General features: G+C 36.1%; 1 protein-coding gene across 3 annotated transcripts in view; it reads left to right on the top strand.

Moving 5' to 3' along the window:
- MAN1A2 (mannosidase alpha class 1A member 2) overlaps positions 1-27,134 on the top strand; it is a 168,094-nt gene that overhangs the window by 127,226 nt on the left and 13,734 nt on the right. For 2 of the 3 annotated variants that reach the window (XM_073809085.1, XM_019919690.2), the window contains exon 12: positions 468-583. In XM_073809085.1, coding sequence (XP_073665186.1) covers positions 468-583 — 116 coding nt within the window. Of the gene's footprint in view, positions 1-467; positions 584-5,388; positions 17,756-27,134 lie in introns of those variants that run through there. The other variant, XM_073809077.1, reaches the window with a different exon arrangement.

Genomic DNA, 27,134 nt, shown 5'->3' with positions numbered 1-27,134 from the left:
AGGGAGATCAGCTCGGTGCTTTGTGACCACCTAGAGGGGTGGGATAGGGAGGGTGGAGGGAGATGCAAGAGGGAGGGGATATGGGATGTAGGTATACATATAGCTGGTTCACTTTGTTATAAAGCAGAAACTAACACACCATTGTAAAGCAACTCCAATAAAGATGTAAAAAATAAAAATGTTTAAAATACTTAGAGAAAAGTACCAACCCTTTGGCAAGGAGACTTTATAAACCAAGCTGTAATCAAAATGGAACTATATAAAAATTAACAATTTGATTAAATAAACACTTTTAGTGTTAATTAGCTTTTCATTAGAAAGGAGGAAGACCAGACAAGTAAAATCTTATTCTGAAACTGTCAAATTCTCATAGAGATCTCTGTAAACTTTTGACTGTGGTTCCTTAACTTGTCCTTCCAAGTTTGAAACTCTATGGAATTGACTCTTTTGTCTCATCTCTTTTACAGGCTATTGAAAAGTATTGCCGAGTCACTGGTGGATTTTCTGGTGTGAAGGATGTATATTCCTCTACTCCTACACATGATGATGTACAGCAGAGCTTCTTTCTTGCTGAAACATTAAAGTAAGTAGATGCCTTAAAAAAATTGTTTTAATTGTAGGGGGGTTTTGCTCTGTGGTCACTACATGATGAATTATGACTATGTGATGTTACACTATATTTTATTACAAAAATCTTTCTATGTAATTGTGTCTTCAATTTTTAGCTACATCTCATGAAGGCATTTTGTCAAATAAGAGTACCTTTATTTTGTATTTAGCTCTTTACTATGCATTAGAATCACCTAGAAGACTTCATAAAATACAGATTACCGGGCCATGCCCAGTTTCTGATTCAGTAGGTCTAGGGTGGACCCTAAGAATTTACATTCTGACAAACTCCCAGGTGGTACGGATGATGCTGGTCCTGGGATCACACCTCAACTCCCTGTTCTAGCTAATGAAATCTGTTAGGAACAATCATAAGAGTTTTGATGGTTACTAGAGGGTGTATGACCATAGCCACCCATCCTCCCAATGAGGTTTCCTGTAAAGAAATCTGTATAAAGGGAATAATTGAAAAGAAAAAAGACAGCTTTATTATTTGGGCTTATAGTCAGAATCCCAGGCAGAATTGTACAAACTTTCCTGGAAGAAGGTGGAGACCTTAAATATGTCTACTTCCCAAAACCCCTGCAAAGTAAGGTCCTTAATACCTTCTTTTAAATTTCACATTTCTATTTCCAGTCAGTCTCTACTTGAATACCTCATAAACTGTCACTACATTTGTCCCAAAAAATATTATTTCCAGACATTGTTCAGGTTATTTGAGGATATATCAGTAGGCAAAAGGGAAAAAAATTCTCAGTCTCTTGGACTTTACATTCTAGTATACTTCTAGCTTACATTCTGGTGTATTATGGTTTAAACGTACATGTCTCAAACTACGTTTCTTATCCTAAATGGCAATCTTACTCCAATTTTTCTTTTATTATCCCTCACATTTTTATTTTCCTATCTTCTCAGCTTGTACGTTATGGTTATTTCTTTTTTTCTCATTCTAATATATCACTTTCTTGTTATATCATTTCTTTATTTTGCCCCCTTGTTTCCATATCTGTAGTTGACCCTAGACCAAACCCTTATTTTGCTGAGATGGGTTAGTCAGTTCCCTCCCTCCAGTCATTTCTTGTATTTGTTTATCCTGTGTCATTAGGCTTGAGACTGTACGAGATAGTTGAAAGAGCACTGGACTGGAAGCTAAAACTGCAGGAGCTTTAGTTATACACTTGCTACAACCTAGCTGAAGGAACATGTCAAAATAAAACTTCCTTGCTTTCAGTTTTCATAGTTGTCAGCTGTGGAATTTGACCCAAATTATGTAAGATCTCTCTCTCCTTTAAAATTTTTTTTACTGTTTTTTAAGCCCAGAAAAATCGTAAGAATAGTACAATGGTTGTATCTTTCACCTAGAGTTACCTTTTGTTAATTTTTGCTGCATTCCCATACCCCCATGTATATGTATACATAGACACAGTTCTACTTGTTTGCTTATTTATTTATTTGCTTTATAATTTGAGAGTTACCAGCATTCTGTTATTTACCCAGGAATTTTTAGGAAAAGGGCATAATCTTACACAATCACAATACGGTTATCACGTTTGTGAAACTTAACATTCATACAGTACTGCTGCTTAGTATGTAGTCCATTTTCAAATTTCTCAATTGTTCTAATAATGTACTTTATAATTTTTTTTTAACCCCAACCCAGGGTCCAATAAAGGATCAATTGTTGCATTTACTTCTCATGTTTCTTAGTCTACTTTAACCTAGAACAAAGTTTCCTTATTCTTCTTTTGTCTTTTATGACATTGACATTAAGTATTCAGGCTAGTTGTTTTGAAGAATGTCCCTCAATTTAGATATTTGTGATTGTTTCCTTATGATCAGATTTAGGTTAAACATTTTTGGCATGAATATTATATAGATGATGTGGCCTCATTTCATCTCATAAAGAGGCACATGATAACGGTTTAACTCATTGATGATTTTAAATTTGATCATAGGGTTAGATTTGATTATAAGGTCATGTAAAGAATCTTTTTTCTTTTTGTAGTAAGTGATCTGTGGAGTGATAACTTTGAGACTGTGTGAATATCCTTTTTCCAACAGTCTTTCTCACTCAGTGTTATTAGCATCTTTCCTGAGCATCTTCCCTGAACTGAATATTACTACAGTAGAGGTAAAATGCTGATTTTGAGGCCTCCTCTAGTCTTAGAAATTACTTGATTTTCAACATTCATATACCATTTTCTTCATGTCACTCTTCTCCTGCTCAAAAGCTCCAATGGCTCATTCATCTCTAGCTTCATTTCTCACGTCTTTTCTTTATATATTCTATCCTTAAACCAAGTTAATCTATCTGTTTATATATCTACCCATCTATAATTTGTTCTTTTGAATTTCATTGTCTATTTGATATTTCTTTGGCTCTGGCAGGAATGTCTTTATTCTTTCTATCAGTTAATGCCCCTCTCTAAATAAAGTTCAGATCTTACCTCTTGCAGGTTGGCTTTCATAATTAATTCTCAAATGCCTCCTCAGTACACACCTTGAGCACTTTAGCACATGGGGTAGGGCTGCAAATACACATGTGCCGTGCTGCTTTTCCCCTTGTAGTATATGGGATATCACCAGTTGACCTTGGTACTTTTCCCTGCCAAGTTCAAGTTCAGGAAGAATCCTTCTCAACGCAGTACTCTAGGTAACCAGTTATATATATACACACACACAAATACATTTGGATAAATAAAAGTAGAAAAAGTCAAAGGAGGAATCATACAGGTATTTATAACAAAACCTAGGCTAAGAAAATTATCACAGTTGAGCACTACATTCATTTCACCTCAGCTCAATTGTTGCATGTTTATTTGAAGGTCTGATAAATTGAGAAAAGTGTGCATGTTGAGGATACATTTCAGTCAGTTTTTCTTGAGTTCATATATGTCAGATATTAAATGGCTAAGAAAAATCACAGGTTAGTTGGAAACATAGTCTTCTTAATGAATTTATTATTAAAAGAAAAGAGAAATACATAAAATTAAGACCAAGTTTACCACCATGGTGTGTCTGCTTTCAGTGGTATCAGAATCTCCAGGGCAGAAGTTGTTTTGCGTGTGTGCACCTGTCTGTGTATCTTGCTTGTGTGCTTTTTCCCCCTTCCTATCTTAAAATTCAAAATTTGAATATAATGGCAAAATTCTGGAAAACTATATATATAAGAATATGTCAATACTTTTATATAGTGAAAGCTATGGAAAAAGATGTACATGGATGTTTATTGAAGTTATAAAAATAAAGAGTTACTATATGTTCAATATTAGTTGAAAGGTTAAATAAATTATGGCACATCCACAGCGGGTATTATGGAACCAACAGCAATTATAGACTCATCACAGTATAATGTTAAGTGAGCTATTAAGTGCATATATACATGTATAGATGCACATCTTAATATTATTTCAATAACATCAAAATGTATACTGTGATTTAGCTTAATTGGTGGTATTCTTTTAAATCCATTCCTGGTTTTGCTTTTGTAATCAGGTAAAACATTTTTTTAAATAAGTTAAACTGCAGTCACATTTTCCTGTCTCAAATTCATTTGCTGTCTTTGTGCCTAGAATCAAAAGACATTTTTTGAGCTGCAAAAAAATTTAGAGATCCAACATACACCACTGCAATCCATTCCTCCCCTCTACACATAGACATTCCCAATGCTAAAAAATCTCTTTACAACATACAGAATATTTTGTCATGAAGTCTTTTGTTAATCTCTAGTTTTTTGTTAATCTCTAGTTAACAGGCAGCTCACTGCCTCATAAGGCTAACCCATTACATTGTTCAGAAGCTTTCATTGTTAGAAATATCTTTCTTATATTGAGTTAAAATCTGCTTCACTGTGCGTTCCATTCAGTGATCCATACTTTACCATTTGGAAATACGGAGTCTTCTACATGGATGTTAACTAAAAATACTTGTATTTATCAGGCTAAAGGTGACAGGTTTCTGTACTATTTCTTTCCGGTACCAGTCTGGTTGACTTCTCTAGAGATGATTCCATGGTTTTCTAGACTGAACACTGCATTTAAGATGTGAATAAACCAGTGCAGAGTACCAATTGCTAATTTGGTCTTTATACCTTCATCAAAGCAAGATACTATTGTATTCTGTTTTCTGGTAGCCCTGTCAATATAGCTTGAAATTTTGATATAGGTCTTTTTTTTTTTTTTAACATGAACTAAGATAATTATTTCCTATCTTACATTGGTATGATTAGCTTTTATGAAATTTATTACATTTTACCTTTATCCATTATTAAATCTTATTTTGTTAGATTTAACATATTCTAATTTATTGAAATTTTTTTGAACTCTTGAGTTTTTCATTTAATGTATTAGCTATTCTACCTTTGTGTCACTTACAGATTTAATAGGTATGCCTTTTCTGTATATACCCAAGTTAATCAAACATTAAAGACATCTAACCTATGTATTCTTAACCAGTTCATACTTATCTATCTTTTCCCAACTCTTTCCCTTAATAGCTGTGTGACGTTGGACAAGTTACTTAATTTCTCTACCTCAGTTTCATCATCCGTAAAAGAGGAATTACTAATAGTATCATCTCAAGGGCTTATTATGGGGATTAATATAGCGAAGCCCTTAGAATTATACCTGGCACAAAATACAAGATAGCAGGTATAAAGTCACTATAGGACAGTAGGGCTGGGAGATGGGGAAAAAAGGTAGACGTGAAGCAATGGAGGACAAGGACAAACTAGAACTCACAAGGACCAACGATCCCACATATGTGTCTCACTGCCTCTAGCGTTGATAAACAGGTGACTTGCAGAAGTAGCTGGCACCTTCTGCCACAGGGCTATACATGCCTGGCCTGGGAACTGGAGAAATTGATGAGGAGCTCCAACAGGAACTGCAGAAATTGCAGGTCTGGCAGCTGCCCCACACCTCTGAGGTGAGCCAGGTAATCACTGACAACATGCATAACTTTAACAGCATGTGGCAACCCTGCACCGTCCCTCAGAGCATTATGGCTCCTGCTTTACTTCAGCCTCCACATCACATGCATATGTTTTTGTAGCCAACCCTAACCCAGAATATACAGAGAAAGTAATTCTGACAAATACAGTTCCAGCTTAGCTATGCTGACAAAGTATACAATCACCACAGGAGACAGGTCCCTCCAGATAGTGAAAAATATTATAACCTACTTTATATCATATGGTATACAGTATTTGTATATAAAAGAGATCATTTTAAAAGTATTATAAAGCTATACTAATTAAAAGGCTTTAGTAGTAGTACAAGAATAAATGGAACAGTGGAACAGGATAGTTTGGAAATAGGCCCACTTATATGTAGAAATGTTATCTTTGAAAAATGGCAGTTCGGATCATTGAGGAAAAATTAAATAATTTAATAAAGGAAGTTAGAAAAATTATCCATTAGAAAAAAAATAAAACGGTATTCCTGTAAATAATAAAACTGATCTTATAGAACATAGCTTTAAATATTAAACATGAAATAAAATCCTGAAAAAATTTGGAAGTTTTTTTTTCTCCCAACTCCGGGGGTGAAGATGGCATGACACAAACCCCAGAAACCATAGAAGAAAAAGATTTAAATTTTTAACTACAGAAAAATGGACATCTGTAAGAAAAAAAAAGAACATTAAACAAAGTAAGACAGATGACACACTGGGAAAATATATTTGCAATACATTTGATAGTCAATGGGTAAATTTTCTTAAAATGTGAAATTATTAAGGAATAAGTATTAAGCTAAAATAAGTAAAGGCAGTTCACTGCAAAATACAGATGGAAAATACCATAAATACATGAAAAATAAACATTTGACCCACTTATGAAGAAATGAAATAAAACTAATAATCAAATACCATGTTTCACTATCAGATTACTTAAGATTTTAAAAGTTTGCAATCTGGTGTTAATAAGGATGTATGGATCCAGTCACTTATAAACACTGGAAGTGAGAATGTATGTTGTTTGATGTGAGTGATTTCAGTGAAATCTGAAAAAGAACCTGTTGAAATATTAAGAGCACATTAATTTTGCTTCAGTAATCCTACTTCTAGAAGTTATCCTACAGGTATACTTCCCCAAGTGAGAAAGATGGATAAAAAAGATTGCTCCTTACTTCCATATTGTTTATATTCTTTGCTCTTATACTGAATAATTAAGATTAAGTGCTGCATGTACCTTTTTAGGCACATCTCCTGTTACACCACTTTCCCCATGCATTTATTTGATCCATACCTGCCCACTGTACATTTTCACTTATGTGTTTTTACTCTTGCTTTCCCTTCTGCGTGAAATTTACGTTCCCTTTTTTTAATCCCTTACAAAATCCTATTACTTTGTCAAGGTCTAGCTCGAATATTACTATCTCTGTGAATCCTCTTCAACACTAAGACAGAATTAAGCCATTTTTAGGTATACTTAAAATACTTCCTTTGTTCTGATAGTCTACGTGAAATATTAATATCCTCACTGCTTACTTTCATGTTTGGGATAGAGTATACATACATTCAACAGATGTTTGTTGAACTGTACAGAAATAACAGCACAGCACTTGTCATGTTAAAATTAGTCAGATAAACATCTGTCTCCTCTGTCTTGTGTAGGTCCTGAGAAATCAAGGCTAATATGGTTTGTTTTTAATACAGATATTTTTTAAAGTGTAAAAACAGTATGTGGATATAGCAAAATGAATTAAGTAGTATGAAACAGAAAAAATGAAAAAAGTTTCTCTGTATTCCACATGTAGTTTCACTTCCCAAAGATAACTACAGTTGACCCTTGAATAACAGAGGTTCAACCTTGCAGATCCACTTATATACAGATTACTTTCAATAAATATACTGGAAAGTTTTTGGAGATTTGTGACAATTTGAAAAAATATGCAGGTGAACTGAGTGGTCTAGAAATATTGAAAAAATTAACGAAAAAGTCAGGTACATCATGAATTCATAAAATATATGTACATACTGGTCCATTATACCATTTACTGCCATAAAATATACACAAATCTATTATTAAAAGTTAAAATTTCTCAAAACTTACACAAACACTTAGGCTATAGTTGGCGACATTTGCATCCAGTGATTCGAGTATATGCTTAAAATGCCTAGTGATGAACCAATCCCTCCGATCAGGAAACTTACACAAGCCTCTTAGATAGCCTCATCCACCAGAGGGCAGACAGCAGAAGCAAGAAGAACTACAGTCCTGCAGCCTGTGGAACAAAAACCACATTCACAGAAAGCTAGACAAGATGAAAGGGAAGAGGGCTGTGTACCAGATGAAGGAACAAGATAAAACCCCAGAAAAACAACAAAATGAAGTGGAGATAGGCAACCTTCCAGAAAAAGAATTCACAATAATGATGGTGAAGATGATCCAGGACCTCGGAAAAAGAATGGCGGCAAAGATCGAGAAAATGCAAGAAAGGTTTAAGAAAGACCTAGGAGAATTAAAGAACAAACAAACAGACTGAACAATACAATAACTGAAATGAAAACTACACTAGAAGGAATCAATAGCAGAATAACTGAGGCAGAACGGATAAGTGACCTGGAAGACAGAATGGTGGAATTCACTGCTGCAGAACAGAATAAAGAAAAAATAATGAAAAGAAATGAAGACAGCCTAAGAGACCTCTGGGACAACATTAAATGCAGCAACATTCGCATTATAGGGGTCCCAGAAAGAGAAGAGAGAGAGAAAGGACCAGAGAAAATATTTGAAGAGACTATAGTTGAAAACTTCCCTAACATGGGAAAGGAAATAGCCACCCAAGTCCAGGAAGCGCAGAGAGCCTCATACAGGATAAACCCAAGGAGAAACATGCCAAGACATATAGTAATCAAACTGGCAAAAATTAAAGACAAAGAAAAATTATTGAAAGCAGCAAGGGGAAAACGACAACATACAAGGGAACTCCCATAAGGTTAACAGCTGACTTCTCAGCATAAACTCTACAAGCCAGAAGGGAGTGGCATGATATACTTAAAGTGATGAAAGGGAAGAACCTACAACCAAGATTACTCTAACTTGCAAGGATCTCATTCAGATTCGATGGAGAAATCAAAAGCTTTACAGACAAGCAAAAGCTAAGAGAATTCAGCACCACCAAACCAGCTATACAACAAATACTAAAGGAACTTCTATAAGTGGGAAACATGAGAAGAAAAGGACCTACAAAAAGAAACCCAAAACAATTAAGAAAATAAATGGTCGTAGGAACATACATATCGATAATTACCTTAAATGTGAATGGATTAAATGCTCCAACCAAAAGACACAGGCTTTCTGAGTGGATATGAAAACAAGACCCATATATATGCTGTCTACAAGAGACCCACTTCAGACCTAGGGACACATACAGACTGAAAGTGAGGGGATGGAAAAAGATCTTCCATGCAAGTAGAAATCAAAAGAGAGCTGGAGTAGCAATGCTCATATCAGATAAAATGGACTCTAAAATAAAGAATGTTACAAGAGACAAGGAAGGACACTACATAATGATCAAGGGATCGATCCAAGAAGAAGATGTAACAACTATAAATATATATGCACCCCACATAGGAGAACCTCAATACATAAGGCAACTGCTAACAGCTATACGAGAGGAAATCGACTGTAACACAATAATAGTGGGGGACTTTAATACCTCACTTACATAAATGGACAGATCATCCAAAATGAAAATAAGGAAACGGAAGCTTTAAATGACACAATAGACCAGATAGATTTAATTGATATTTATAGGACATTCCATCCAAAAACAGCAGATTACATTTTCTTCTCAACTGCGCACGGAACATTCTCCAGGATAGATCACATCTTGGGTCACAAATCAAGCCTCATTAAATTTAAGAAAATTGAAATCATATCAAGCATCTTTTCTGATCACAATGGTATGAGATTAGAAATGAATCACAGTGAAAAAAAGGTAAAAAACACCAACACATGGAGGCTAAACAATAAGTTACTAAATAACCTAAGAGATCACTGAAGAAATCAAAGAGGAAATCAAAAAATACCTAGAGACAAATGACAATGAAAACACGACAATCCAAAACCTATGGGATGCAGCAAAAGCAGTTCTTAGAAGGAAGTCTATAGCTATACAAGCCTACCACAAGAAACAAGAAAAATCTCAAATAAACAATCTAACCTTACACCTAAAGGAACCGGAGAAAGAAGTACAAACAAAACCCAAAGTCAGCAGAAGGAAAGAAATCATAAAGATCAGATCAGAAATGAATGAAATAGAAACAAAGAAACCAATAGCAAAGATCAATAAAACTAAAAGTTGCGTCTTTGAGAAGATAAAATTGATAAACCGTTAGCCAGACTCATCAAGAGGGAGAGGACTCAAATCAATAAAATTAGAAATGAAAAAGAAGTTGTTACAACAGACACTGCAGAAAATACAAAGCATCCTAAGAGACTACTACCAGCAACGCTATGCCAATAAAATGGACAACCTGGAAGAAATGGACAAATTCTTAGAAAGGTATAACCTTCCAAGACTGAACCAGGAAGAAATAGAAAATATGAACAGACCAATCACAAGTAACAAAATTGAAGCTGTGATTTAAAAATCTTCCAATAAACAAAAGTCCAGGACCAGATGGCTTCACAGGGGAATTCTATCAAACATTTAGAGGAGAGCTAACATCCATCCTCCTAAAACTCTTCCAAAAAAACTTGCAGAGGAAGGAACACTCCCAAACTCATTCTATGAGGCCACCATCACCCTGATACCAAAACCAGACAGAGATACTACAAGAAAAGAAAATTACAGACCAATATCACTGATGAATATAGATGCAAAAATCCTCAACAAAATACTAGCAAACAGAATCCAACCACAGATTAAAAGGATCATACACCATGATCAAGTGAGATTTATCCCAGGGATGTGAGGATTCTTCAATATATGCAAATCAATCAATGTGATACACCATATTAACAAATTGAAGAATAAAAACCATATGCTCATCTCAATAGATGCAGTAAAAGCTTTTGACAAAATTCAACACCTATTTATGATAAAAACTCTCCAGAAAGTGGGTATAGAGGGAACCTACCTCAACATAATAAAGGCCATGTATGACAAACCCACAGCTAACATCATTCTCAATGGTGAAAAACTGAAAGTATTTCCTCTAAGATCAGGAAAAAGACAAAGCTGTCCACTGTCACCACTATTATTCAGCATAGTTTTAGAAGTCCTAGCCATAGCAATCAGAGAAGGAAAAGAAATAAAAGGAATATAAATTGGAAAAGAAGTAAAACTGTAACCCTTTGCAGGTGACATGATACTATACATAGAGGATCCTAAAGATGCCACCAGAAAACTACTAGAGCTAATCAATGACTTTGGTAAAGTTGTAGGATACAAAATTAATGCACAGAAATCTCTTGCATCCCTATACACTAACGATGAAAAATCTGAAAGAGAATTTAAGGAAACACTCCCATTTACCATTGCAACAAAAAGAATAAAATATCTAGGAATAAACCTACCTAGGGAGACAAAAGAGCTGTATGCAGAAAACTATAAGACACTGATGAAGGAAATTAAAGATGATGCCAACAGATGGAGAGATATACCATGTTCTTGGATTGGAAGAATAAATATTGTGAAAATGACTATACTACCCAAAGCAATCTACAGATTCAGTGCAATCCCTATCAAATTACCAATGGCATTTTTTATGGAACTAGAACAAAAAATCTTAAAATTTGTATGGAGACACAGAAGACCCCGAATAGCCAAAGCAGTCTTGAGGGAAAAAAACGGAGCTGGAGGAATCAGGCTCCCTGATTTCAGACTATACTACAAAGCTACAGTAATCAAGACAATATGGTACTGGCACAAAAGCGGAAACATAGATCAATGGAACAGGATAGAAAGCCCAGAGATAAGCCAACGCGCCTATGGTCAACTAATCTATGACAAAGGAGGCAAGGATATGCAATGGAGAAAAGACAGTCTCTTCAGTAAGTGGTGCTGGGAAAACTGGACAGCTATGTGTAAAAGAATGAAATTAGAACACTCCCTAACACCAAACACAAAAATACACTCAAAATGGATTAGAGACCTAAATGTAAGACCAGACACTATAAAACTCTTAGAGGAAAACATAGGCAGAACACTCTTTGACATAAGTCACAGCAAGATCTTTTTTGATCCACCTCCTAGAGTAATGGAAATAAAAACAAAAATAAACAAATGGGACCTAATGAAACTTAAAAGCTTTTGCACAGCAAAGGAAACCATAAACAAGACGAAAAGACAACCCTCAGAATGGGAGAAAACATTTGCAAATGAATCAGTGGACAAAGGATTAATTTCCAAAATATATAAACAGCTTATGCAGCTCCATATTAAAGAAACAGACAACCCAATCCAAAAATGGGCAGAAGACCTAAATAGACATTTCTCCAAAGAAGACATACAGATGGCCAAGAAGCACATGAAAAGCTGCTCAACATCACTAATTATTAGAGAAATGCAAATCAAAACTACAGTGAGGTATCACCTCACACCAGTTAGAATGGGCATCATCAGAAAATCTACAAACAACAAATGCTGGAGAGGGTGTGGAGGAAAGGGAACCCTCTTGCTCTGTTGGTGGGAATGTAAATTGATACAGCCACTATGGGGAACCGTATGGATGTTCTTTAAAAAACTAAAAATAGAATTACCATATGATCAAGCAATCCCACTACTGGGCATATACCCAGAGAAAACCATAATTCAAAAAGACACATGCACCCCAATGTTCATTGCAGCACTATTTACAGTAGCCAGGTCATGGAAGCAACCTAAATGCCCATGGACAGACGAATGGATAAAGAAGATGTGGTACATATATACAATGGAATATTACTCAGCTATAGAAAGGAATGAAATTGGGTCATTTGTTGAGCCGTGGATGGATCTAGAGACTGTCATTCAGAGTGAAGTAAGTCAGAAAGAGAAAAACAAATATCGTATATTAACGCATGTATGTGGAACCTAGAAAAATGGTACAGGTGAACCAGTTTGCAGGGCAGAAATTGAGACACAGATGTAGAGAACAAATGTATGGACACCAAGGGGGGAAAGCCGCAGTGGGGTGGGGATGGTGGTGTGATGAATTGGGCGATTGGGATTGACATGTATACACTGATGTTTGTAAAGTTGAGGACTAATAAGAACCTACTGTATAAAAAAGTAAAATAAAATCCAAAAATTAAAAAAAGATGCCTAGTGATGCTAATCATCTCCATGTGAGCAGTTCATCTCTCTAGTAAATTGTGTATCAAGAAAAAAGCGATCTCTCCCTGTTTTTAAGTATATTTTTCATCATGTTTAGTGTAATGCTGTAAATCTTGGATAGCACCATGGGACCCCTACAAAGTGCCAGTAGTGATGCTGGACATGTTCCTAAGAAGCAGAGAAAAGTCAAGACATTGACATTTCAAGAAAAAGTTGAATTGCTTGATATGTACTGTAGATTGAGGTCTGTAGTTGTGTTTTCTCACGACTGCATGATAGATGAATCCAGTGTAAGGACGAGTGTGAAAAAAAAAAGAAAAATTCATTAAGCCATCACTGCAGCTACACCAGCAGGCACAAAAACCTTGCACTTTTTGCAAAATACCTTTTTATCTTGTATTGAAAATGCAGCTTTTTTTTTTTTTTTTTTTTTTTTCGGTACACAGGCCTCTCACTGTTGTGGCCTCTTCCGCCACGGAGCACAGGCTCCGGACGCGCAGGCCCAGTGGCCATGGCCCACGGGACCAGCCGCTCCGCGGCATGTGGGATCCTCCCGGACCGGGGCACGAACCCGCGTCCGCTGCATCGGCAGGCGGACTCCCAACCACTGCGCCACCAGGGAAGCCCCGAAAATGCAGCTTTTTATGTGGGTGCAGGATTGCGAGGCATTCCTATAGACTCTAATATAATTTGAGAAAAAGCAAAGTCATTATATGACAACTTAAAGCAAAAGGAAGGTGCAGGATTTAATGCCTGTAAAGAATGGTTTGCTAATTTTAGAAAGAGCTTTGGCTTAAAAAATGTCACTATAACACAACAGGAGAAGCAGCTTCTGCTGACCAAGAGGCAGCAGAGGAGTTCCCAGACACCATTAAGAAAATCATTGAGGAGAAAGAATATCTGCCTAAACAGGTTTTAATGCAGACAAAAGTGCCCTCTTCTGGAAAAGAAAAATGCCAGAGAGGACATTTTTTAGTAAAGAAGAGAAGTAAGCACCAGGATTTAAAGCAGGAAGGGATAGGCTAACTCTACTGTTTTGTGCAAATGCAGTTGGGTTTATTGTAAGAACTGCCCTTATCTCCAAAGCTGCTAATTAACCCTTGAGCCTTGAGGGGCAAAGACAAACACCAGCAGCACGTCTTTTGCTTTGTCCCTGAAGTCAGGAAGTACCTTGCCAGTAAGAGACTGCCTTTTAGGAAAGCAGCGGGGGCACGGGGGTGGTGGTGTGAAGAATTGGGAGATTGGGATTGACATATGTACACTAATATGTATAAAATGGATAACTAATAAGAACCTGCTGTATAAAAAAATAAATAAAATTCAAAAAAAAAAAAGACTGCCTTTTAGAGTTCTTTCATTATTGGACAACGACCCTGGCCCCCTAGAACCCCAGAGTTCACCACCAAAGGCGTCAAAGTGGCCTACTTGCCTCCAAACACAACATCTCTAATTCAGCCTCTAGATCAGGGGGTCATAAGAACCTTTAAGGCTCATTTTACACAGTACTCTATGGAAAAGGCTGTCAGCGCTGTGGAAGAGAACCACAACAGAGAAAACATCATGAAAGTCTGGAAGGATTACACCACTGAATATGCCATCATTATTAAAGAAAAAGCCATTAAATTCTTGTTGGAGGAAACTGTGTCCAGATGTTGTGCATAACTTCACAGGATTTACAACAGAGCCAGTCAAGGAAATCATGAAAGAGATTGTGGATATGGCAATACAGGGAGGAGGCGAAGGGTTTCAAGATACAGATGTTGGAGGAATTTAAGAGCTATTAGACACCACACCAGAGGAATTAACAAAAGACGAGCGCTTCCAAACCAGTGGCAGATGATGAGGAAGAAGACATGGAAGAAGCAGTGCAGAAAACAGATGAACCTTAGACAATTTGGCAGGAGGGTTCCGATTATTCAAGACTGCTTTTGACTTCTTTTATGACATGGACCTTCTATGATATGGGCACTGAAACTAAAGCAAACAGTGGAGGAAGGATTGGAACCACATAGAAACTTTTTTGGAGAAATGAAAAAGCAAAAAAGTCAGAATTTATGACGTGTTTCCATAAAGCTATACTGAATGCACCTTCCTCTCCTACCTCCCCTTCCACCTCTGAGACAGCAAGACCAACCTCCTCTCTTCCACTTCCTCCTCAGCCTACTCAACATGAAGATGATGAGGATGGAGACCTTTCTGATGGTGGTCCACTTAATGATTAGTTCATCATGTTGTACAGTTAATAAACTTATCTGTTGTGCATGTGTGTGAGTGTCTCCGTGTGAAAATCTAATAACTATATGGCAAGAACTGTATGGAATGAGATGTTTTTGTGTCATCATCGTCGCTTAAGTATTCATCATGTAGAACATCGTGTGCAAGACTTTTACTGCATTCCCACCAACAGTACACAAGGGTTTCCTTTTCTCCACATCTTCACCAACACTTGTTATCTTTTGTCTTTTTGATAATAGTCTTTGAAACAGGTGTGAGGTGGTATCTCATTGTGGTTTTGATTTGCATTTCCCTGATGGTTAGTAATGTTGAACATCTTTACGTGTATCAACTGTTGGCCATTTGTGTGTCTTTTTGGGAAAATGTTCAATTTCTCTGCCCATTTTTTAATTGGGTTGTTTGGTTTTTAGCTATTGAGTTGTGTTAGTTCTTTATATATTTTGGATATTAACCCCTGTCAGATATATGATTTGCAGCTATTTTCTCCCATTCTATAGGTTGCCTGTTCATTTTTTGGATTGTTTCTTTTGCTGTGCAGAAGCTTTTTAGTTTGATGTAGTTCCACTTATTTATTTTTGCCTTTGTTGCTTGTGCTTTTGGTGTCATATCCAAAAAATCATTGCCAAGACCCATGTCAAGGAGCTCTTTCTCTGTTTTCTTCTAGGAGTTTTACAGTTTCAGGTCTTAAGTAGCTTCTGATTGTATCACTTTATCATTTCTAATTGTATTTTTTAAAGCATTCCTGATTATCCTATATAAAATTTCAGTTTGTCCCCTTATTCCCTCATTTTCTCTTCCTTTAATTTTCACCATAGCACCTGTCTTCTAACATACTGTATAATTCCCTTAGGCATATAAGAATATACGCCTTAGAATATGAACTCCACGAGGGCGGTGATATTTGTATATTTTAGTTATTGTTTTATCCCCAGCATCAGTGGTGGAGCCACACATAGTTGTTTCAGTATTAAATATTTGTGGAGTAAAGGATTGAATCATTTGATTCTGAGAGAGAGCTGAAAAACAGCCATTTTATAAGATCTTACAAAAATGAGAGTGGGAAGGAGAAGAGAATAATAGAACTATTTTATTTCCTGCTTGAGGCTCAGGGCTTGAACTCAGAATTCAGTTAGTGCTAGAATATAGCTAATAATGAGCGGGTCAAGAAATTAATAAAGCAAGAAGGAAAGGCACAAGGCAAGATGTGAAAAGTGGAGGAGTCAGGGCAGTTGATCTGTTTTCAGTAGAGAGTCAAAGGTTCAGATGCCCACATGAAGGAGAAAAGCAGAAACAGTACAAACTGGTGATAGAAGTTACAAAATTGGTAAACCTAGGGCAGTGGTTCTTAAACTTGAGCATGCATCAGAATCATCTGGAAAGCTTCTTAAAACAGATTGCTGAGCTCCATTGCCAAAGTTTCTGATTAGAAGGTCTAGAGTGGGATCTGAGAATTTTCATCTGTAACAAGTTCCCAAGTGATGCTGATGCTGCTGGTCTGGAGGATCACACTTTGAGACCACTGACACCTGTGACTCCGTAAACCACTTATGGAAGCAATTAGGGATCAAGGAATTACCTATACTGACAAGGAATAGCTAGTATACCATGAGGTCATGTGGACAAATCATGGCTATATTTATGTGGTCCAGTCTCCTCAAATGGTATACTGAAGGTATACCATATTTTTTAATCCCTCTTAGGACTTACCACAGTGTCACTGCAATCCACATATTAGACACTAGGGGACACACACACAGAGTGAATTTCACTTGCGCTGTTTAATATAAGCATTTTTTTCAGTTTGCAAGCTGTGTACTTTGAAATATCCTTGCCAGTTTTCTTTTGCTGCAGTAGAGGGAGCTACAATTCAAATTATACTTATGTAGCAGTAACACATAATAAGATTATTTTCCTTTTCCATCATTCTTTTTTCTTAACTTTAAAAATTGACATATATACACTATCGATACTATGTATGAAATAGGTAACTAATGAGAACCTACTGTATAGCACAGGGAAATCTACTCAGTGTTCTGTGGTGATCTAAATGAGAAGGAAATCCAAAAAAGAGGGGATATACGTATATGTATAGCTGATTCACTTTGCTGTACAGCAGAAACGAACACAACATTGTAGAGCAACTCTACGCCAATACAAAATAAATGAATACAAAATAAATAAAATAAAAATTGGCTTTATTAAAGTTTTCTAAGTGTACAGTTCATTGTATTTTGGCAAATATATAAGCTTGAGTAACTACAGCCACAGGTAATATGGAATATTTCCATCCTCATCTTGCAGTGAGTTCCACCCCAACCCTGAACACATAGCTGCTTTGTGTTACTATAGGTTGCCTGTATTATGCACTTTTTTTTGTTTGGCATTCTTTTCAGCATCATTTTTTTAGCTCAGTCAGTGTTGCTGCATGTATCAGTAGTCCATTCCTTTCTCTTGGTAGTATTCTGTTGTATGGCTGTGCCACATATTCTTTATTCATTCACTTTTTGGTGGTTCATTAGTCATATGCTTTTGAAAGGAATTATGTTTGTTTACCATTTGACTACACATCAGTGTCTTGCTCTTAGTTTTTTCTATCTAGGAATTTTTAAATTTCTCCCTTAAAAGTAACTAATGCCACCTATTTTGCTGTTACCAAATAATTACTATCAAATAATTTGGTATTAAACAAAATTCTAAATGTTTTTAATCTTGGGGCTTCTTAAAGCAGAGACGGCAGATATAGAACTGTAGGAGCTAAAATCTGTGGCAACAGTCTTCCTCTCAAAACTCAAGTAAATATTGCTGACTGAAGTTTTTTGTTCTAAGCTTGTCCTGGTCAAAAAATTCCAGTGAGACTTCTGTTTCTCCCTTTGCAAGCAATTTTATGCATGTTTTTCCTGATATTTACCTAAGTTGGCTAATTAGGTGCTTTTTCTAGGGGAATATTTTAGTATTATAAGAAAGCTAGTAATATACAAATAGAGTAACAGATTTGTGGTAAATTACCAAAAATGTTAGTTGTAGTGTCTAGAAAATGAGTGTATATGGGTTTTGCTGTAAAATTCTTTCCAAGTTTCTGTAGGTTTGAAAGTTTTATAATAAAATATTGAGGTGGGAGAAAGGAGGAAAAGAGCCAGTAAATTGTTATCCAGGAGACAGATATTATTGCTGATGTTGTTATCATATCCTATAGTAGTTCCAATTCTTCTTTTTATAGCTACTGTTATCTTCCTTTGCCTGTAAAGTTATTCTCAATATAAGCAAATGAATGTACAGTTAGCCAGCTACCAGACTGTTAAAGCTAATTCCCTAGTGAACAAGGTTTTGAAGTAGGTTCAAAGACAGTTGTGATAATGGTTTTGTCAACAAAGCATCAAGAGTAGTATGATTCCAGTTTGTCATCAGAAGTGTCTAAGTAATACATTTGTGAGAGAGGAAGAATCAATGAGATAGATTATTGGGGTAAGGATTCTTAGACAGGAAAAAGTAGTTCAAGAGGGAAGACTCAAAAAAACAAAGCCACTATTCTCTTCCATTTATCTTTTTTTAAAATCTTTTATCTTATCTGTAATTGTATCCTAAAGTTAACTTTCTACCATGAGAAGACTATTTTTCCAGCTGGATGAGAAAAGAGCATTAAATCTCCTGTTCTCTGCTATTCTCTGCTCACTTAGCCCTGAAGCTTGGTTTATAGACTAAGTCAAGTCAAAAGTATTTATTAAGGAGTTGTTCTCATCTCAGAATTGTGCTATTTGAGAATTAAAGTGTATGAAACATATACTCTACTCGTGAGCTTGCAGTGTAGTTAAGAAAGTTCTTACTTCTGGTCATGGGCAAACTCAATAAAAGTACAAAGTATATATACAGTGCTAAATAGAATATAAATGTTTTGGAAATTCAGAGAAGGGAACTTTGGTATGAGCTAGAGTAGTTATGAAAAAAGATTGAAATGATGCTAAGTGATACATAAGATGTTAATAGGTGATATAAAGCAGAAAGTCACTTCATGAAAAGAGGGATCCAGCTTGAGAAAATAAATGCTACCTTTCTTTAAAAATACAGTAAGAAAATTATCCTGACTAAAGAATATTCAGTAGAAGTAATGGGAGATAGGATTCTAGAATCAAAATCAGGGAAGCAACAATATGGATGAACATTGAGGACATTATGTGAAGTGAAATAAGCCAGTCACAAAAAGACAAATACTGTTATGATTCCACTTACATGAAGTATCTATAATCAGGTTCATAGAAAAAGAAAGTAAAAAAGTTGGTTATCAGGGGCTGGGGGAGGAGAATAAGGGAAGTTGTTGTTTACAGTGTGTAGAGTTTCAGTTTTGCAAGATGAAAAAGTTTTGGAGATATGTTTCACAATAATGTGAATATACATAACACCACTGAATTTTAAAACGGTTAAGATGGTAAATTTTATGTTCTGTGTTTTTACCACAATAAAAAACTAGAGAATCAATGTCGTGCTACAAAGGGAATTGTAAGATAAAGTGCCAAAACATCTGTACTTTAACTCTAACCCCTATAGCTTACCCTGGAATGTAGTGAAAGGAAAACAAATATGGCTGAGAGAGCCCCAAAGGGAGAAAAGTAACTTGTTATTTTAAATGATTGCAAGGACCCAAAGAAATTACACATCAAGATACTACAACAAATGTGATTTTGTAATCAATATTAATGTTCTTTCAGGAATGATGGAGAGAAACACAACAGAATAGATATATAATTTTAAAGAAGGGAAGAGTTGGATTGAGAAAAATAAAGATAGATGAACTTAATGTCCATTTTCACAAAATTCTAGAAAGTCATGGTATGAAGTCTTTAGAGAAGAATCAGTGATCATGAAGAGCCAGAAAGGGTTCCTAAGAACAAGTTCTTGGTGGATAAACTCTAATGATCTTTTTGGATCGGGTTAATAATAGAGGGTAAGAGATTCCATGAACATAGTTACATAATGTTCAGCAAATCATTTGACAAAGTATTTCAAAATGGAAGAGTAGGTCTTTTGCTTCCTCCAAGCTGGAATACCAGGGATCATATTTACCATTCCTCTTGAAACAAACAGATAAACTGTGTTTGAAACAATGGTTTTCAGAACACTGGACAAGAGGCAATGAAGGACTGTAATCTCTGAGAGATGGGACACAAGCCAGGTGAACCCTGTGTTTGCCCCAGCTTGCTGTCTTGATAGAGTTTCCAGTCCACTGCACAGGAAGGGGACCTGAGGCAGAGTGCAACAGATTCCTTGAGGAGATGGAGCTGTGATTCCAAGGAAACTAAGATAGCTAGTGTTCACAGGAGAGTACTAGAGAGGAGAGAGCTGCACAGGGATCCCAGGAAAACCCCCTGGAGTGTTCAGCAGAATGAAGGAACTACCTGAATTGAGGGAAGGACTCATCTGTAAGGGATTAAAGGGAACAGTTTATGGTAATCACATAGGACCAGGAATAGTGTCTGGTTTCAGTAGCCTGGCTGGAAAAACTCCTAATTTAGTGTGCACCAAGTAGAGTACTCAGGAAAGTCCTGCCTCAGTAGAGGTGGATAATCTACAAAAATATCTAGCAACCAACAAGGTAAAATTCATAATGTCTGGCATCCACTCAAAGATACCGTGTATGCAAAGAAGCAGGAGAACATGACCTATCATGAAAATAATCAATTGAAACTAACTTTGAACTCACAGATGTTAGAATTAGCAGACAACATTAAAACAGTTATTGTAACTATATTCTATACATTCAAAACGTTAAGTAGAGACATGGAAGATATAAAAACCCAAATAAAACTTCTAGAAATGAAAACTGCAATGTCTGAATTGGAAAATAAATATACCAAATAGGATTAATAGCAGATTAGACATTGCAGAAGAAAAGATTACTGAACTAGAAGACATAGCAATAGAAATCCAAATGAAACAAAAAAAAGAATCTTATAAAAATGAAAAGAGCATCAGTGAACTGTGTAACAACTGCATGTAGCTTAAAATATATGAAATTGGAGTCTCTGAAGGAGAGGACAGAAATATGGATGAAAAAAAAATTGGCCACACTCTTTCCAAGCTTGATGTAAACACCATACTCACAGATCCAAGAAGCTGAATAAACTTCAAGGACAAGAAACATGAAGAATACTTCCCCCAAGGCACGTTGTACTCAAATTGCTCAAAGATAGTGATAAAGAAAAAAATCTTAAAAGCAACCAGAGGGAAAGCACAAGTTAGCCAAAAAGGAGCAAATATAAGAATGACATCAGAGTTCTCATTGGAAACAAGACTAATATCCCTCTGAACGTAACTATAAAATAGCTAAACAAGTTTTTTTCAAATCAGATCTACAGCATATTAGTTAATACATCATGACCCAAATGGATTTATTCCATGTATGGAGGCTTGATTTAACATTGGAAAAATCAATCAGTGAACTGTTAAAGAAAAACCATATGATCACCTCAATAGACAGAAAAATCATTTGGCAAAATCGAACATCCATTCCTGGTAAAACTCTTAGCAAACAAAAAACAGAAAGGAACTTTCTTAACCTGAAAAAGGGCATATATGAAGAACATATATCTAGCATCACACTGAAAAACTAAAATCCTCCTAAGTTCCTCTAAGGTCAGAAACAAGACACGGATGTCTGTTCGCTTCACTTCTATTTAGCCTTGTATTGGAGGTTCTCCAGTGCAGCCATACAAGAAAAATAAATAAAAGACATCCAGATTAGAAAGAAAGAAGTAAGCTACCTTTTTTTTTTTTTTGTAGAGGATAATTGTTCTCTATGAAAATCCTATGGAGTTTCTCAAAAATTAGTTACTAGAACTAATAAGTGAATTTAGCAGGGTTACAGATAGAAGATTAATATATTAGAGTCAATTGTATATACTAGCAGTGAACAATCAGAAATTGAAACTGAAAAAATTGCCACTTATAAATATTGAAATATTTAGGGATAAATCTTGCCAAAACACATAAAAGACCTGTACACTGAAAACTAAAAATCATTGCTGAGAGAAATTAAAGACCTAAATAAATGGAGAGACTCACTTTATTTATGGTTCTGAGAATTCAGTATTGTTAATTCTCCCTCAATTGTTCTATAGTTACGCAATCCCGGTCAAAATCCCTGGAGGCTTTTTTGGGTAGAAATTAATAAGCTTTTTCTAAATTTCATATGAGAATGCTAAGAACCTGGAATGACCAAGTTTGAAAAAGAACAAAGTTGAAAGCCTAATACTACGTGATTTCAAGACTCATTATAAAGCTATCATAATCAAAACACTGTGGTATTGGTGTAATAGATAATAATAATTGATAGCCAAATATATGAAAAAAATGGGGGGGAATTGATTTTTGACAAAGGTACAAAGAGATGCAATGCAATGCAATGAGAAAAGATAGGCTTTTCAACAAAAGGTGCTAGAATAATTGGATTTCTGTATGCATATACAAAAATCAACTCAAAATGGATTATAGACCTAAATTTAAAACCTAAAAATATACAACTTTTAATAGAAAACATAGGAGAAAATCTTTGTGACCTTTGGCTAGGCAAAAATTGCTTAGATATTATACCAAGCATAATCCATAAAAGAACAAATTGATCAATTGGTCTAAAATTTAAAAACATAAGCTCTTTGGAACAAACGTATGGACACCAAGGGGGGAAAGCGGTGGGGGGCGTGGTGGTGTGATGAATTGGGAGATTGGGATCGACATGTATACACTGATGTGTATAAAATTGATGACTAATAAGAAAATAAATAAACATTAAAAAATATAAAAACATAAGCTCTTTGAGAAACATTTGAAAGGAAATGAAGTAAAATGATGAAAAGTCAAGTCACAGACTGGAATCTTTGCAAAGTATATATCTGGTAAAGGACTTGTTTGTAGGTTATATAATACTCAAAACTCAAGAATAAGATAATATACAACCAGTTTAAAACCAGGCAAAAGAGTTAACAGACACGTCACTTATATCTTCAAAGAAGAGGGAAGGATGACAAATAAGCTCATGAAAAAGTGCTCAACATCATTAGCATAAATTAAAGCTACAATGCAATACCACTACACACCTATTAGAATGTCAGAATTTACCCACACCTGAAGATGTCTCTTTAATTTCTGGAGTTTGGACTTTTTGTGTGGAGATACAATGCTTGGAGCATCTTATAATTCTGAGGAGAAAGTCAAGAAAATCATGGAGATTCTGATTACTGGGGAAAGAATTAGAAACAAAATCTCCTGCCTTTACAAATGTAGCAGAGAAAGAAAACATTTTTATTGTTGAATAAGCATTAAACCAGAGTACAGTTTCCATCACAGGCAGATTGCAAAGACAGAAAGAAATCTTACCTTTCTATATAACCAGGCAGATATATCAGTTACATACATGTTCTGAAGATAAATGATAATTTATCCTTCTGTAAAAGTACAGTTGACCCTTTTTGTTTTCTTTTCTTTCTTTCTTTTTTATTTATTTATTTTTGGCTGTGTTGGGTCTTTGTTGCTGCATGCGGGCTTTCTCTAGTTGCGGCAAACAGGGGCTACTCTTCACTGCAGTGCGTGGGCTACTCATTGTGGTGGCTTGTTGCGTAGCATGGGCCCTAGGCACATAGGCTTCGGAAGTTATGGCTCACGGGCTCTAGAGAACAGGCTCAGTAGTTGTGGCACACGGGCTTAGTTGTTCTGCAGCATGTGGGATCTTCCCAGACCAGGGCTCGAACCCGTGTCCCCTGCATTGGCAGGTGGATTCTTAACCACTGTGCCACTAGGGAAGCCCTACAGTTGACTCTTGAGCAACACAGGTTTGAACTGCATGAGTTCACTTATACGTGGATATTTATCAATAGTAAATATTGGGCTGGCCAAAAAGTTCCTTCGGTTTTTAAGTAAAAATAAAAGACAGTTTTCATTTTCACCAAGAACTTTATTGAACAACGTATTCACTGTTTTGTTCCACTACCTTGTGCCATTTTTCAGGCAGCTTCGTAATTCCATCTTTCCAAAACTTTTTATCTTTTTTTGAGCAAAGAACTATTCCAGGTGCCTTTTACAGTCTTCCAGGGAATGGAAAATTTTTTCATTAAGAGAATTTGTAAAGACCAAAATAAATGGACATTGGAAGGTGCAATGTCTGGTGAATATGACGGATGAATCAGAACTTCCCAGCCAAGCTGTAACAGTTTTTGCCTGGTCATCAAAGAAATATGCAGTCTTGGGTTATCATGATGGAAGATTATGCATTTTCTGTTGACTAATTCCAGATGCTTTTCATCAAGTGCTGCTTTCAGTTGGTCTAATTGGGAGCAGTACTTGTTGGAATTAATCGTTTGGTTTTCCGGAAGGAGCTCATAATAGAGCTCCCTTCCAATCCCACCATATACACAACATCACCTTCTTTGGATGAAGGCTGGCCTTTGGTGTGGTTGGTGGTGGTTCATTTCGCTTGTCCCACGATCTCTTCCATTCCACATTATTGTACACTATCCACTTTTCATCGCTCATCACAATTTGTTTTAAAAACGGAACATTTTCATGATGTTTAAGTAGAGAATCAAATGTGGAAATGTGGTCAAGAAGTTTTTTTTCGCTTAACTTATGTGGAACCCAGACGTCAAAGTGATTAACATAACGAAGCTGGTGTAAATGATTTTCAACACTTGATTTGGCTATTTTGAGTATGTTGGCTATCTTCTGCGTGGTATAACGTTGATTGTTATATCTCAATTAATGTCTCGATTTGATCGCTATCAACTTCAACTGGTCTACCCAACCATGGAGCCTCATCCAGCAAGAAATCTCCAACATGAAACTTCACAAACTGTTTTAGACATGTTTGATCAGTCACAGCACCTTCTCCATACACTGCACAAATCTTTTTCTGCGTTTCAGTTGCATTTTTACCTTTCTTGAAATGATAAAGCATATGCCGAAAATGTTGCTTTTTTCTTCAATCTTCAATATAAAAATGGCTACACAATATTCACCAATTTTGATGTTTTTTTTTAAATGCATGCTGATATGACAGCTGTCACAATACAATCTAACAAAATTGTTTTGAATGAAGTTAGACAACTAAGCGCTCCTAGAGCCATATTATGGAAAAATCTGAACAACCTTTTTGGCCAATCCAGTACTACAGTAGTACGCAGTCCGAGGTTGGTTGAATCCATGGATGTGGAGGAACTAGGAATACAGAGGACTCAGGGATACTGTACTCGAATTAACCCCCACTTAGTTTAGGGATCAGGGGTACTTTCTTGACAACACCATTTGCTATACCTAGTACCTTCTAAATTCACATGGTGATTGGGGTGGCCATCTGTGTTAATTGCCTTTATCCAGTGGAAAAGTAATACTTCTGTATTTATGACAAAGGGGTAATCAGAGCTTGGAGAAAGGTACCTAAGCTAACCTCCCACAGTGACAGAGAGATTGGGGTGCTATCTTCCTTGATGTTTATATTTCAAAGTCATGGCTCTCAGGCCTTTTAAGAAAAACATTCCTGGATTGTAAAGCTGGTAAGAGGTTTATGAAGCTTTTAAAAAGATTTTACATACATATCAAAGGGACTCAAGGCAGTGACCTAAGAATAGGGAAAAAGGGATAAGGTCTTTTGGCACCAGGAAAAATTTAATATTTTTCATTAATCTTTAAAAACCCAGAGATCTGACAATGTTTTACTGCTGAATTAACCAACCTTTGCTACCATCTACCTCTGGGCTTTTTGTTATGTGAGATAACCCCAACTGTTTATGTATTGATAGTATAGGTATCCTCTATCCTATAGGAAAGTCATCCTAAATTATTTGACCCCTAAAGACAGAGGAAGATGAATTTTCCCCAGCCCCCTTATGTTTCACGACAAAGCCTAAACCATTGAAGCATACCAGAAATGTTCTGCCTCCTTCAGTTTATCTTTTAAAAAATGCATTTGAATCCACAGTACACCCACATTTGTTTCAATATTTTTTCTTCCCCACCAAAAAACAACTTTTAAGATTTGAGAAAAGATGTGGGGAAAGGCAGAGAGGGGCAGATCTTTTGGAGAGGTTAATAATTGTATATTTCAATGTATCATCTTTTAGAACATAATTTCCACTGAGTGTCTTTAATTCGATTTCTAACCAGTCTATTCTAAGACATCATTTAAACATTAGGAGTATAAATGAAATGGAAGGTTTAAGTAAATTATTTTTCAAGCAATCTGAGGTTTTATTATGAGTTACTTGTAGTAGTCCCTAATGCAAGCCTTTAGCATTGTAACATCTATCTGTAGTACCCTGGACACTGCCACTGCTAGTTGTGAAAAAGAATAGACAAGTCTCATTTGGTAAACATAAAGGATTAAATAAAGAACATATTAGCTTGGTAGTTGGTTCTTTTAGCCTTACCATTTCTCCATAGATACTTAAATGTTTCTCCTCAGATTTTGTTGACTGTTCTTTCTGTAAAACTTTCCTATTTGGTGGTTACCGCCAACACTTATGTTGAGATGACTTCTGGCACCATCACCTCCTCTGAATGTCTTGTCTTTGTAGATAAGAGAAAGATAAAAGAGATGTATGTGAGCGGCATTTAAAAATAGCTCTAAAAAGTCAGCAAGACATCCAGTAAAACTGAAGTACTAAATAGCACCTTTTTATATACTTACAGGCCTTTGTCAATGCCATTTGTCATCTATTATCTCTAACTTTGAACTATAGTTTTAAAAAATCCTTATTAGGGCTTCCCTAGTGGCGCAGTGGTTGAGAGTCCGCCTGCCGATGCAGGGGACACGGGTTCGTGCCCCGGTCCGGGAAGATCCCACATGCCGCAGAACGGCTGGGCCTGTGAGCCATGGCTGCTGAGCCTGCGCATCCGGAGCCTGTGCTCCGCAGCGGGAGAGGCCACGGCAGTGAGAGGCCCGTGTACTGCAAAAACAAAACAAAACACTAAAAAAAAAAATCCTTATTAGAGGAAAAAACATCTAGTAGTCTGATAGCTAATTTAGATTAGACTTTCCTCAAC

The sequence above is a fragment of the Tursiops truncatus genome, chromosome 1, assembly GCF_011762595.2.
Source record: "Tursiops truncatus isolate mTurTru1 chromosome 1, mTurTru1.mat.Y, whole genome shotgun sequence".
Lineage (NCBI taxonomy): Eukaryota > Metazoa > Chordata > Mammalia > Artiodactyla > Delphinidae > Tursiops > Tursiops truncatus.
The sequence above is the reverse complement of the archived record's forward strand: the minus strand, read 5'-3'. Positions and strand labels throughout refer to the sequence as shown.